Source organism: Rhinocladiella mackenziei (assembly GCF_000835555.1).
Source record: "Rhinocladiella mackenziei CBS 650.93 unplaced genomic scaffold supercont1.1, whole genome shotgun sequence".
NCBI lineage: Eukaryota > Fungi > Ascomycota > Eurotiomycetes > Chaetothyriales > Herpotrichiellaceae > Rhinocladiella > Rhinocladiella mackenziei.
The window spans coordinates 1,086,523-1,099,009 of record NW_013550604.1 but is presented as its reverse complement, the minus strand read 5'-3'; the positions used below and the strand labels follow the sequence as shown (position 1 = coordinate 1,099,009).

Below are 12,487 nucleotides of genomic sequence, written 5' to 3'. Positions count from 1 at the left end.
CCCTCTCTGATGTTATTTTCGTCAATCAGGGGGTGCTGTATCATCTATCTGTACAAAAGACTGTTTGTCGGTCCTGTTGCCATGCATACGAAGAATCATAAAACGGAATAAGCTTCCAGGAACTACCTTGTAGGGGGGCTTAGTACACATAACATGCAGGTACCCTGGATTTCATCATCAAGAGAGCAATAGCTGCACGGCCACAATCTTTTCCAGCAGGGTCAGCACAGCAGAATTATTCATCCCCAGATCCATTCTATACAACACGAAAGTGAAGAGTGAGTCAGCATTGCCACCAGGAGAAAGATTGAACTCCCACTATTGGTCGGGGGCGCACTCGGGTATAACAAATGGCGTTACTTGTTCTTGGCCATTGATCGCTTACGGCCGTGTTTCCCGCTGATCGCCAGGCATCAATGGGCGACCCACTGGGCTCTGAACTTCCAAGACGAAGTAATGTCGAGGCCCGACTTCTTTTGACAATGGACTTCGCTTTTCTCCCTTTCTCATACCATCCTTCCAATGAAAAAAAAAAATACCTAGAAGCCGACTAAAGAAACAGGAAAATGGGAGCCTCAACCATCGAGAACGCAGCAGCTGCTACCGTGGTGGGGCAAAAAATGCAGCAGCAAGCAAAGCTAGGCAAGTACAAGCGCAAGCTGACCGAAGCTCGGCGCGAGCAAAATCGTCGCTCTCAGCGAGTATGGCGAGAGAAGCAAAAACAGCGGCGCGACGAGGAAGTCAAAGCCAAAGTCCAAGAGGAGTTGAAGCGGTTAGGCCAGATCAATGGGCTTCCACCACAGAGTCCTAGAGCTGGGTCAGATTTGGTTCGGCCTCATGAGCTGAGGGTAGAGGGGGGTATTGTTTGCCAGCCACAGCCGCTGCCTTTTGTTGAACCTCAACGAGACCATGGCGTCAATGGGACGAGCCTCTCAAGCACTGAGAGCGTGGTTACTCCAGAACCGGCACTGCCTGAACCAGCCCTCCCCTTGCCCGTGGCGGTATATTACTATGTTCCTCCGGACCCAGACTCCGAAGACATGCGACATATCTGGGATGGGCCCACGGATACCGAATATAAAACGTACAAATTGCCACCAGGTTATTCATCGCTCTGCCCCACAGGCCCGATCTCTCCACGCTCTCGATTCTCATCCCTGCCGTCATCCTCACAGCGCAAATCACACACTTCTTCCAACTCCCATTTACCCTCACCATACCTCAACCACCTCCAACTGGTCGGCGAATCCTGCTTCGGGGCCACCCTCTCCATCGCACAGAGCCTAGGCATCACCCGCTCCTCTTACATCAATGACCACCCATCCCCTTTCACCACCTCGTCCAACGCCAATATCCACACCGTCCCTGTCGACTTCCGCCCCACGGCCTTCCAACTGATCCTCCCCCACCCATGTTTTCTCGACTGCATCCCCTTCGCCCACTTTCGCAGCATGGCCATCTACCTGTCGTCTGTCAAAAAGCTGGACCACTGCAGCTTATTCCTCGATCTCATGCACGATGGCATGGTCTGCTGGGGCCGCGCGAACGCGAACGGGCATTTTGGGCGCAGCATGCGCGACGGTGTAGCTTGGAGCAAACGCAGCTGGGAAGTCCGGAAGTGGTTCTGGCGGAAATGGGGGTGGATTGCGCGTATGAGGGTCGAGGATATTGATTCGGGATTCATCGCGCAAAGGGATGAGGAGGTATTCGACGACGAAGACGGCATGTTGAGCGGGAGTCAATGGTGGTGGTCTCTACATGGCGACCAGGAGGGAATGACGCCGAGTCCTCCGGCCGAGGATCCAGCCGACCTCAATGCGGTCGTCGCCGGTATACCGGAACAAGAGGAACAGGGCGCCATTCTCAGTCGCCAGTCTACTTGTCATGTCGGCTTGCGTCACAATCCAGATTTGATCGTTCATTGGCCAGAAGAATTGAATTAAACGATCAATGATCAGCTTTTTGGCTAAACGGTAACGGCCATTCACAGAAGAGCGAGGGCTGCTAGACTTGCCACGCATGATTGTGCGTGTCTTTGAAAAGGGTGTGTCGACAATTTGTACAGTATATTTATTCACAATTTCCGTTTGGGCTTCTCACCCTGGGGATTTTACATTCCATCTCTCGTCTCGCCGCCATATCTATAGCATGCTCTTCCCCTCCCTCCCCAACCGGGAGACAGGTTCTCTACGTACAAAATATCATCAAGCCTTCACACCGTATCTTTTCCTTCATGTAATAATCGACTGCCAAGTTCGCTGATGAACCCAGTTCATGGTTCGTTAAAATCCGACCACCCTTGCCAGTGTCACCCTTTAGCTTTTCTCGCAAGCACCCTCAGGTGAAAGGCAGTAGAGGCGAGGAACCAGTTTTGGTACATCTCCATATGTGAGAATCCTGTCAACACGATACCATCGGGAAGTTCCGGAACCACGGAGGCGAGAGCGTTGCTCAATATGCTTCCCCAGCTGTGGCCGACGTGAATGACATTTTCCAGTCGGGGCACTTGCGGGATACTTCCTGTCCGAGTAAGAGTTGTGAGCCTTGCAAGAACCGCCAGTTCGACAAGACTCGGGATCTCCGTATACGGATCTGCTATGCTACTAGGCTCAATACCCAGCGATTATAACTCAATGTCGAATATCCGACAGCGGTAGCACTGTTGATATAGGAGTACTGAGCATCATTGGGTTTCCAGGGAAGTGCAAATCCCAGTAGGACCTGTTCCGAGTTGAAGCTGTGGAACCAGGACTGGCCAGAGTACAATGCTCGGTGCTGATATGGAAAGTCTTCGTCAAGGTGATGAAGTTGATTTCAGGGGCAGCAGCCTTCGGGAAGGTAATTTGCTTCGTGAATTCGTTTGCCAATGACGTCGCCGCGTATGGATCTGGGGGTTCTGGTAATGTGGAACCACAGTTGTCACGTTGTCAACCGGCACATGAACCATGAAGGATATTCAAGTGTAGGCATGTTTGGGCACAACTCGGGCAGTCTGGACCTCTGCACGCAAGAGGGAGAACAAGATGGACTTGAACATGTTGAGGATCGTCAGATCCCGATTTCAATGGCGGAACACTGTTGACGAGGCAGCGCGCGATTCAGGGGCATTCAGCTGAAACGACATCGACCAATTCTGATGTACTGGTGCATACATCTATGTGTCGCCGTGGGAGCAATATTTTGTATTGAAGTAAGGAAAGCTGAATGGAATGCTTAATTTCGTTGGAAGGAAGCTTTCGGCGGCGGACATTTGCCTTCTAAGCCAAAGCTTCAATGATTCGATTCTCGATTGAGTAGGAGGTGTTTCATTTGAAAAGAGCCATTCCGGACCATTCTGCATCGGTGTCGAGAGATAGCTTAGTCTAGTAAATGAACAGCCATAGTGATGCTAGGTCCGTGTCCTGCTAGATTAGGATCCAGGCCCGATTAGTCAGTTCGCTACCAAGGTGACCACCAGTACCATGCCACGGCTGGGAGCGAAAGAGCATAGTGGAGAGTATACCAACAAGCGAGGCGGGAAAAAAAAAAAAAAAACCCGAAGTTAAAGAATGTGGATAATGGACGGCTCACGGGGCTGGTGTACGATTGGATCTATGCATAATTCTATGGCGAATAATTGGAGCAGCCGGATTTCCGTGTAATCGATGCCGACATCATTCGGCGGTGCCGTTTACTTGGGATGAAGGACACAATTGTAAGCCATTTCGTACTGGATCAATCAGGGTCAGCCCGGCGATCGCCCAAAGGGATTTGAAACTCACGTCTTCGTCCGTCTCGCAGATTATCGTCCGTATCTTGTCGCTTTTTCCAATATCTACTACGTCCTCCCCACCAGCCGCATTTTGATTTTTGTCATCGTCGAGAGTGAAGCCGAGACAAGAAACCTTCTCGGTCACCACTTGTCGCAGGTAGGCACTCCTTTCGCCAATGCCACCGGCAAAGACCAGAGCATCAACTTTTCCGCCAAGCTTGACAAAGTAATTGCCGATGTAACCGATGAGACGGTCAACGAAGATATTGAAGGCGAGCTTGTGGGTATCAGGAGCGTGAGGATCCGCAATTTGGGAAAAATCCGTGGTTCCTGTCAACGCCTTCCATCCAGATTGCTTGTTCAAGATTTCTTCGGCGGTGGAGATATGGAGGTCTTTGGTGCTGTTCGGACTCAACGCACTGGCATCGGAGGTATAATGGAACACCAAGCTCGGATCGATATCACCACTTCTCGTGCCACCGGGCAGACCTGATACCGGCGTCAAACCCATGGTGGTGTCGACGGATTGTCCATTCTTGATGGCGCAGGCAGAAGCTCCACTGCCCAAATGGAGTGCTATCAGACTGGTCTCGGACTCCGGTTTGCCCAGATACTCGGCGACTCTCCTGGTCATGTATTTGTAGCTGAGTCCGTGGAAGCCATATTTGCGTAAGCCCTTCTCTTGAGCAATCGACTGATCGATGGCATAACACTTGACATAATCGGGCATGGTATGGTGGAACCCCGAGTCAAAACACGCGACATTGGTGACCTTGGGAAGATGGTCATGGCAAGCGATCATGAGGCTGACGGCCGAGGCATTGTGTCTGGACAGCCATGGATCAGTAGTGGGATCAACGACATGCCGAAGGGCAACGGAGTGCATACAATGGTGCCAGGTCCGACAGCTTATTGATCTTCTCGAATGTCTCCCTGGTTATCAGAGTAAGTTCATTAAATTCCTCACCGCCTTGAACCACTCGGTGCGTCGCATAATGGATGTCTTCCTTGGCCGAGAGCTCGGGGATTTCCGTATCGGAGAGGAATGAATGAAGAACGCTTTGGAACGCGTCTTTGTGGTCGTGGACCTCGCTGAGTTCGCTGGTGGCTTTATAAGAGCCCCGGGAGTATTTGAGCTTCGCAGGTGGAGCATTCAGTGAGGACACCTCCGCGCTGCCAAGTCGCCGCAGTTGACGCTCATCTTCTTCGATAAACAAGGTGGTTTTCAAGGATGAGCTCCCAGCGTTGATAGACAGAATGATGTTGGCCATTTTAGAGCGATCTATGAAGTTGTCTGTCCCCTGTCTCTGCCCTCAAGCCCGGGGAGTGGTCACAGCACTGGAGGGAGCGACGGGCTTTTATGCAACACCGTGATGTCACCCCACTGCGCGATGAAGTGCCAGCTGCTGAGCTGAGCGCCTAGCAACTCCAACGCTATCTACACCGTCAGGACGCACCATCACCCACGTGGTATATGTAAGTCGACCGAGTCTTACTAAAGTCGACGCTGTCGATTTTCTTCAAAGCGGCAAATGCGGTCTCGATAAGGACGGACCGTCATTTTGGTGCTCAATCATATCCTATCAAACTGGGTATGTCAAGAGAATATGTATTGAATGCTCTGTCTATCTAGCAACTGGTCCTGCCAGGTTGCTGGTATTTATAAGGGACATCAGAGACTTCTCGATTACCGAACCGAATGAATTTGACTTGGCCAGAAATTAAAACAAATGCGATCGCGTTCTCCTAGAACGTTGATTTACCGCTGCGATATCCTTGTGGAAGCCATAGGAGTCACCTTGTGAATCCAGCCATCTGCTAGTCCAAAGGTTTTCCTTTCGAAGACTCGAGGGCCGAAGAATACAGATACTTGTTGTCAATCGCTATCGTTTCTAGATTTGTGATTAGAGCGGTTACATCACAGGAAAATTCGAGCATAGTGACATTTCGGCGCTCATCCACTTCTCGATGCAGGTATTCCGTGACTCAACGAAGGCGTAGTTCGAAGCATCGAAATCCCTGGACTACTTCTTTCCCAGGTTCGATCAACTCAGCACCCTCCCTCTCCTCGAGATTTATTTGCTTCGCCCATACTCGAGGACATATGCAGGTTGTTCGGGGGTTGCTAGTCCATGAACCTTGAACACATGTCTCGTCGCCTTTTGCTTTCAATCATTAAATACACCCACCTTGTAACGTCTGCGGTCTTGTGTATGGTCAAATACCAGTGTAGAGAACAAAATTTGACTTCTGGCTGAGCTCTTTTGGGGCGGTTGATTCAGGAGGATTTCGACACATGGTCCCAGTCCGACTGTCCTCCAGGCATCGCAAAGTCGCAAGCTCGAATGGGGCGCTGATCTCGGTGTCTTCGAGAATTGGATGCATGACCCACTCTTATACGACGAATCATCCAATTTGATACCTCGGTCGGTGGCCCTCGACGGTTCTGGCGATGTGATTGTAGATTCTGCTGGCAGCATCGTCGGATGAAGCGTGCCCAATACCTTCAATGAGATCGGCGTCCAGTAACGGAGTGGTGATTATGGTCTGAAGGTAAGAAACCACAGTTTCATCTAAGAGGGCTCGAAGGGGCACCCTCCTTGCAACGCCTGTGTAGAGGCTGAATTCCAGACCCCACGGCTCGTTGAGCATATTCAAGGGCGGGTTCGGGTTTTCGTTCCATTGCTGCATCGCACTTCATTGAATGTCACGGTTCCAGGAGCCATTGGCCACTGAAACCCACAGTGATGCCTGTGTTCCTAGTGTGTACTTTCCAGCGGCCAGCTTGAGTTCGCAAGCTGACCAGGATGGGGGGTATTATTCTGTACACCAACTTTTGTTATTCTGTACACCGGAAAACCTGCTTATTCTGTACACCATGCCTCAACTCTCCTTATTCTGTACACCACCACCTCTCTCTCGCCTTATTCTGTACACTTAACGCTCTCATCCTGTTATTCTGTACACCGCGCTAACAGAGCTTGTTGCCGTTGGCCCGGCGATGGCGAGAAAACACTAGTAAGTGGCGTAGCTGTGGAGGGGTGACGCGTTAAACTCTCCCCGTTATAGGTGGTTGCGAAGCAATAAACACATTTGATTCCCTTTTCCTTGGTAGATAAGTACCGTGCATTTTGAGCTTCTCTGTATACTTTGTAAATTATTGTGGCCTACACAGCCGGATTTGTGTAGAGATCCCCTGCACGGTCGATACCTCGTGCTGACTAAGGTAACAAACCAGCGCCCATAGGCTTGGGAGGACCGCTCATAAGCCGGAGGGGGAAACCGCCCATGAACCGGGGGGAAACCGCCCATAAGCCGGGGGGCAACTGCCCCGCTTATGGGCGGTTCCCACCCAAGCCTATGGGCGCTGGTTTGTTACCTTAGTCAGCACGAGGTATCGACCGTGCAGAGGATACCATCGTTAACCATCATTTCTGCATTCTATATAGGCAGACTTAGGTGTTGTGACATCACGTATCTTCGAACTGCGCAGATAACCGGAAAAATAAAAATCCGGACCAATCAAAAGCGGTGTACAGAATAACAAAATGTGGTGTACAGAATAACATTACCCGACCAGGATGCCAGCTCGGTCGATTTCGCAGTCGCGACGTGATAGTAAGCACGATTGATTCATAGTGATGGCTCCCACAACCATCTTGAACCCGTCTTCAAGATGATGTATTGGTAGGCCCACTCCATTATCCTGAGAGGACCAGTGCAACCAATTATCGTGTGCCGTGAATGAGAAAATCGGCCGCTTGGCTTCTGAGAGAAAACCCGTTGCCCATACGGAGCTTGACACGCTCTGTCACCGGTTTGTCATCGATAACAATCGTGGTATCCCAAATATCGAGCAGCTGGCAGATTCTCGCCTCGATATCATGTCGAACTCGATATATACTTCCAGGATCGACCACACCTCGCGTCCAGGCCGTCAATTCGGGGATTGGATCCAATTTGAAAGCCCACACCGGCTTTAGTACCAGTCCTCCGAGACAGGAGAGCTCTACTCTCTCGACAATAGTGCCTGAAGCGGTGGGCATAACGCCCAGGAGGCGGAACCTTTTGATCGTGCGCGAGATGCGAGCCATATACAAATCTGAGCCATGCCCTCCAGAGTATGTGACAAGCCCGACCGAGAACATTTGCGCAAACAAAGCAGTCATGTGCAGCGCGTAACTCGCGATACCATACACTCTCGTGCATTGGTGAAGAGGCAAGACGGCGTCTTCCTTCTTCCCAAACAGCTTGTCAAACATGTCGAGGATCCCGTTGCACAGTCCTGATCTCCATGCTTCCTCTCTGAGAAGTTCATTAGGCTCGTCCACGCTCAGAAGCTCACCCAACATTTAACTCAATGTCAAGATTTCTCCGAAGCTAATGTCCACCGTTGAGAGCCTCCCATGAGAGAGATGATAGCTTGTGAATGCTGGGAAACGAGTCGCAACAGCTACCCAGCTTGTTCAAATCTTCCATCGCCGGACGGACCGATTTGAGGGCGCAAACACAGTATTGCAAGAGATTGCAGTCCCAGATTTCGGGGCCCCAGCGTGGTCGAAGCATAAAAGGGAGTGTACTTCTCCAAACACGGCTTGGTGGATCATGACTCATCTGTGATTGTGCATTATAGGCTTATGCCAGTCGACTGGTTTCCATATCGCGTACCAGAGTTTGTACCAGGGTTGTATCAGGAGATTGAAATACCACCCAGCTACTGACCAATACAGCCGGGATAGGCTTGAGAAGGGAGACGTGTGAGTTCTGGAGAACATAGACTTCTCCTTTGTGCTCCAGGCTGAATAGATCACGGAGACGGCGTCACCGCAGGAGTCCAGCTGCCCATTTGGGCTGCCGGTATCGATGTCTGGGTGCAGAATGCCACCGATTCCGCAATGTTGGACTATTGCTTCCTCCCACTGCGCTATCTTATCGAGGTGCAATGAAGAACAGTCGCGATGTGTTGCGTTGCCAGGCTTAAAACGTCTGATCATCTGTCGGAGGCTGTGTGCGCATGACTCTTCTGTGTGATCAAGATGTTCGCAGATCGTCTTGCTCTCCGGTCTCTTTCTCCCAGCCGTATATTTCAGAAGCAGACTGGTCAGAATGTGGACTATTCTCCTCCCATGTCACGTTCTCGGTCTCTATCATCGCTTTTGCGATTTCACGTTTTTGGGATCAGTGACCCGTGGGTAGACATCAACCACTCGTGACATGTCTTTGTCAAGCATGTCCTCGAGCTTCTGCATTGTCCGCTTTTTGCGAAAGCCCTGACATCTCAGCGTCTTCCCGAGAAGCTCATCTTTACGAACAAGGTCACCGCCATCTCGTATCGTAAAACGACAAGTCAAAGACAAGGCTGTCCGAAGCTCGAGGAACTTGTTTTGTGCGTGCTCTCTGATGATGGAAGCCGTTCGGTTGCTGCCCATACTCGATGTGCTGTCATTCGAGTCCTCAGAGACGGGTGTAGTTCACCACCCAGGAGATTCTCCATGGCAATCAAGGATGACTTCCAACTGACAACACTGAATGGAGCTTATTCTCCCCCAGATAGGTCTCGATGGTTGTAGTACTACAATTCGACCTACTACAACTCGTAATACTATGAGTATTACCGATTAACGCAGATTATAAGCGAGCCACCAACTTACGGAGGTCGGTTCCAAAAGGTTTCGCTTCCCCCCTCTCCCTCCCGGGTCATGTGCAGCGCGCTAACTCTTCGGACCTTGTTGGCCGCCCACAACAAGGGTGTTTGGCCGTCGGCAGTGTATGGATCTGGATCGTGTCCATTCTCCAACAGAAGCGTCATTGCATCTTGCAAGCCGGATCCGGCGAGATCGAGGAAGGCCATGGAGTACAGGGTCTCTGCATTCGGGCGGACCACACTTTCGTAGTCTGCGTTTACGAGTTGGGACTGATGATAGAAGGTATTGATCTCGACAGCGGTTGGCATGCCCTCAATCCATTTGCCGTAAGAATACAGGGGGGATCCATACCGTCCCCAGTTAAAATGGCAAAATAGCACCACCACGGACGCGTGTTCTTGTGCACCTGAAAAACAAACGACAGTGCGTCTTGAGCCAGGCCATCATTTGTAGTATCTTCGCATTTCGAGACCACCACCTTCGAATCAGCCGCAGACATCGTAGAAGAGCTTATTATGACGAGCGATTCTGGGGAAATACCTAGGTATTGGATCTATTATGCCTCGGTCATGCACGATTTCGACGGTCCGAATGCCTTTCTGATCATGGTTTGGGCCCCACAAAGGTGATGTCAAAGTGTACGTCCTGCTCCAACCAGCGACAGCGAAGGTATGAAGACAAGGCCCGAGGAATCAGCGTAGCCGCGGGAATTGTGTACCATCAATGTCGCTGGCTCGTTGGAGCGTAGACGTAGCTGGACGTACGGTTGCATCCACTCTCGTGGCTGGGGGTTAAATGGCTCTCTTGAAATGTATCCCTGATCTCGTCTCGTCCGAGGGGAGCGAGTCATCGCCGGTGAGTCGCAGATCCACTCTGTCTCCAACACCGGCATTTTTGGGAACTCATTCGTCTGACACCCCTGGGGCCCTTGGCGATTTTGTGGGTGTCATCACAACGCGCGTGGTCTAGACTCATACTCACTTATCCTATGGTCGAGAGGGCCCTGCCTACGTGGAGGTACTTGCCATCTGCCGAGTCACGCCGACACCCCCCAGTACTCCCCAGACTCTTAGAGATTGCAGAAGGCTAGATCGTTAAAATTTCCTATCGAAAGCTGATACAAAAAGCTCGAGGTAGCAAAGACACCCGTTTACAAGTAGTGGTACATTGAATGCAGGCACGTGGGTTCACGCGGGACCCTCCTCTGGAAACAATGAACACTCCCAAATTGAATATCGACCATCTCCTGCTTGACAGCATCTTGCAGAAGTATGTTGAAGCATCACCGTCAGCAAAGCAATTGATGGCGGCCGGGCTCGTCCTGAGAGACCGAAGTGGTACTGACCCGCCAATCCCTCGACCACCCTTGCACAGTCCTAACGGGAGGCTATGTAGGAGCTACGATATATTCGAATGCTTATGGGAAATTGAACGATGGTGATGACTCCCCACCTTTCACCACAGAGTCGCCCTGCTGGGTGGCATCGTTGACGAAGCTCCTCACCGCGGTTTGTGTGATGCAGTTGGTGGAGAAGGGTGCGGTGGATTTGGACGACGACGTCGGCAAAATAGTGCCAGATCTCGCTGACATAAAGATATTGCGCGGGTTTGATAACGAAGGCAACGCGATCCTGGTCGAGAAAAGCAAGCCGTTGACGCTTCGGTAAGTTGACTGTTTTATTCTTTGAGCAGCGGAACGACACCACTGACGACACCATCAGCAATCTCCTTACCCATTCAAGCGGCTTTTGCTACGATAATTTCGACCCTGAAATGATAAAGTGGTCCACTTCGGTCGGCAGGACTGTGACATCCCAGTCCCACAGCCTCGAAGGCTTCACGTTCCCGCTCAAATTTGAACCCGGCGAGAGTTGGATGTACGGAGTCTCAAGCGACTGGGCGGCTCGCGTCGTCGAGGTTGTCAGCAACAGCACGCTTGAAGCCTACGCCCAGGAACATGTGTTTAAGCCGCTGGGGATGGTATCATCTACCTTCTTCATATCGGGACACCCCGAGCTTGCGAGCCGTCGAGCAATAGTCGCCTTCCGCTCCCCATTGGATGGGAAACTCGTGACCGGCGACGACCCAGCCCCTCTACAGCCAAAGCAAATCAGCGGAGGCGCCGGTCTATTTACCACAGCTCAAGACTATTCGAATCTATTGGCGGCGCTCGTGAGCAACGACGGGGTCCTCATAAAGCCAGCAACCGTCAAGGAGCTATTTCGTCCTCAATTGCGGGACACCAAAGATCTTCAGGCCTTTTGCGACGGACCGTTCCACGATGCCATATGCCCCGAGTTCCCCCGGTGCCTTCCGGTCAATTACGCATTGGGAGGTGCGGTCAATCTTGAAGACGTGCCTGGAAAACGTCGAAAGGGCAGCGTGATGTGGAGCGGCTACACAAATTCTCACTGGGTAAGTTCCTCACACCCTATGCAGCAACCTAGCTCTCTTCGCTCACGCACCCATTCGCAGTGGATTGATCTGGAGACTGGTATTGCGGGTACTTTGTTTACACAGGTGTTACCCATGGTAGATCCAGTCGTGATCGCTCTATACGACGAGCTGGAACGGGCAGTCTATCAAGGCATCACTAGCACTTGAGATGTGGCGACGAAGCCTTGGGATAAGTAGCATTGTGCAGATTGAGAGCCTGTATGGGTCTTTTTTTTTTTTTGGCCACAAGAAGGATACGACACTACTCCGGCGCTCGTAACTCAATATCAGAAGAGTGGATTCGTCCCCCTTTCCGAGGTAGCATAAAATTCGTTCGTCTGACGACGGCGGAAAGGACGCCAGGAGGCCCTGAAGTGTGGAGGTCATTCCCACGTCGAGTCTAGTTCACGACCTAAGTGGTCAGCTGTCCACTGCAGACCCCCAAGAGCCCGAAAAGGTGGAAACGGAGTGAATCGTCGTGCCATGGTATGGCAAAGGCTTAACCAGAGGTCAGACTCCTCGTTAGACCCTCAAATCTTTGCATATGTTGCTACCAGTGACTCCCTCACTGGCATCCCTATGCCATGGGGAGAATTCTCTGGAGACGACCTTTTTGGCAAAGATTGAAATGATATCCGAAGCATTTACCACTCAT

The 12,487-nt window shown here is 51.3% G+C and overlaps 5 protein-coding genes across 5 annotated transcripts; 2 read left to right on the top strand and 3 right to left on the bottom strand.

The window, feature by feature from the left end:
- Nucleotides 1-566: 566 nt before the first annotated feature.
- Z518_00389 (uncharacterized protein) lies at nucleotides 567-1,943 on the top strand (the record flags this gene model as incomplete). The annotated part of the gene is made up of 1 exon (XM_013420992.1): nucleotides 567-1,943. The coding sequence occupies one exon, from the start codon at nucleotides 567-569 to the stop codon at nucleotides 1,941-1,943; it is 1,377 nt and encodes a 458-aa protein (XP_013276446.1).
- A 1,727-nt stretch (nucleotides 1,944-3,670) lies between these two features.
- On the bottom strand, nucleotides 3,671-5,022 carry Z518_00388 (acetate kinase; the record flags this gene model as incomplete). The annotated part of the gene is made up of 3 exons (XM_013420991.1): nucleotides 3,671-3,709; nucleotides 3,762-4,578; nucleotides 4,640-5,022. 3 exons carry the CDS (start codon nucleotides 5,020-5,022, stop codon nucleotides 3,671-3,673), a joined length of 1,239 nt encoding a protein of 412 aa, XP_013276445.1.
- Nucleotides 5,023-6,157: 1,135 nt separating this feature from the next.
- Nucleotides 6,158-6,442, bottom strand: Z518_00387 (uncharacterized protein; the record flags this gene model as incomplete). The annotated part of the gene is made up of 1 exon (XM_013420990.1): nucleotides 6,158-6,442. One exon carries the CDS (start codon nucleotides 6,440-6,442, stop codon nucleotides 6,158-6,160), a length of 285 nt encoding a protein of 94 aa, XP_013276444.1.
- Nucleotides 6,443-7,479: 1,037 nt separating this feature from the next.
- On the bottom strand, nucleotides 7,480-9,704 carry Z518_00386 (uncharacterized protein; the record flags this gene model as incomplete). Its single annotated transcript, XM_013420989.1, has 2 exons — nucleotides 7,480-8,056; nucleotides 9,403-9,704. 2 exons carry the CDS (start codon nucleotides 9,702-9,704, stop codon nucleotides 7,480-7,482), a joined length of 879 nt encoding a protein of 292 aa, XP_013276443.1.
- A 905-nt stretch (nucleotides 9,705-10,609) lies between these two features.
- Nucleotides 10,610-12,000, top strand: Z518_00385 (uncharacterized protein; the record flags this gene model as incomplete). The annotated part of the gene is made up of 4 exons (XM_013420988.1): nucleotides 10,610-10,733; nucleotides 10,792-11,059; nucleotides 11,118-11,811; nucleotides 11,872-12,000. 4 exons carry the CDS (start codon nucleotides 10,610-10,612, stop codon nucleotides 11,998-12,000), a joined length of 1,215 nt encoding a protein of 404 aa, XP_013276442.1.
- Nucleotides 12,001-12,487: the final 487 nt, after the last annotated feature.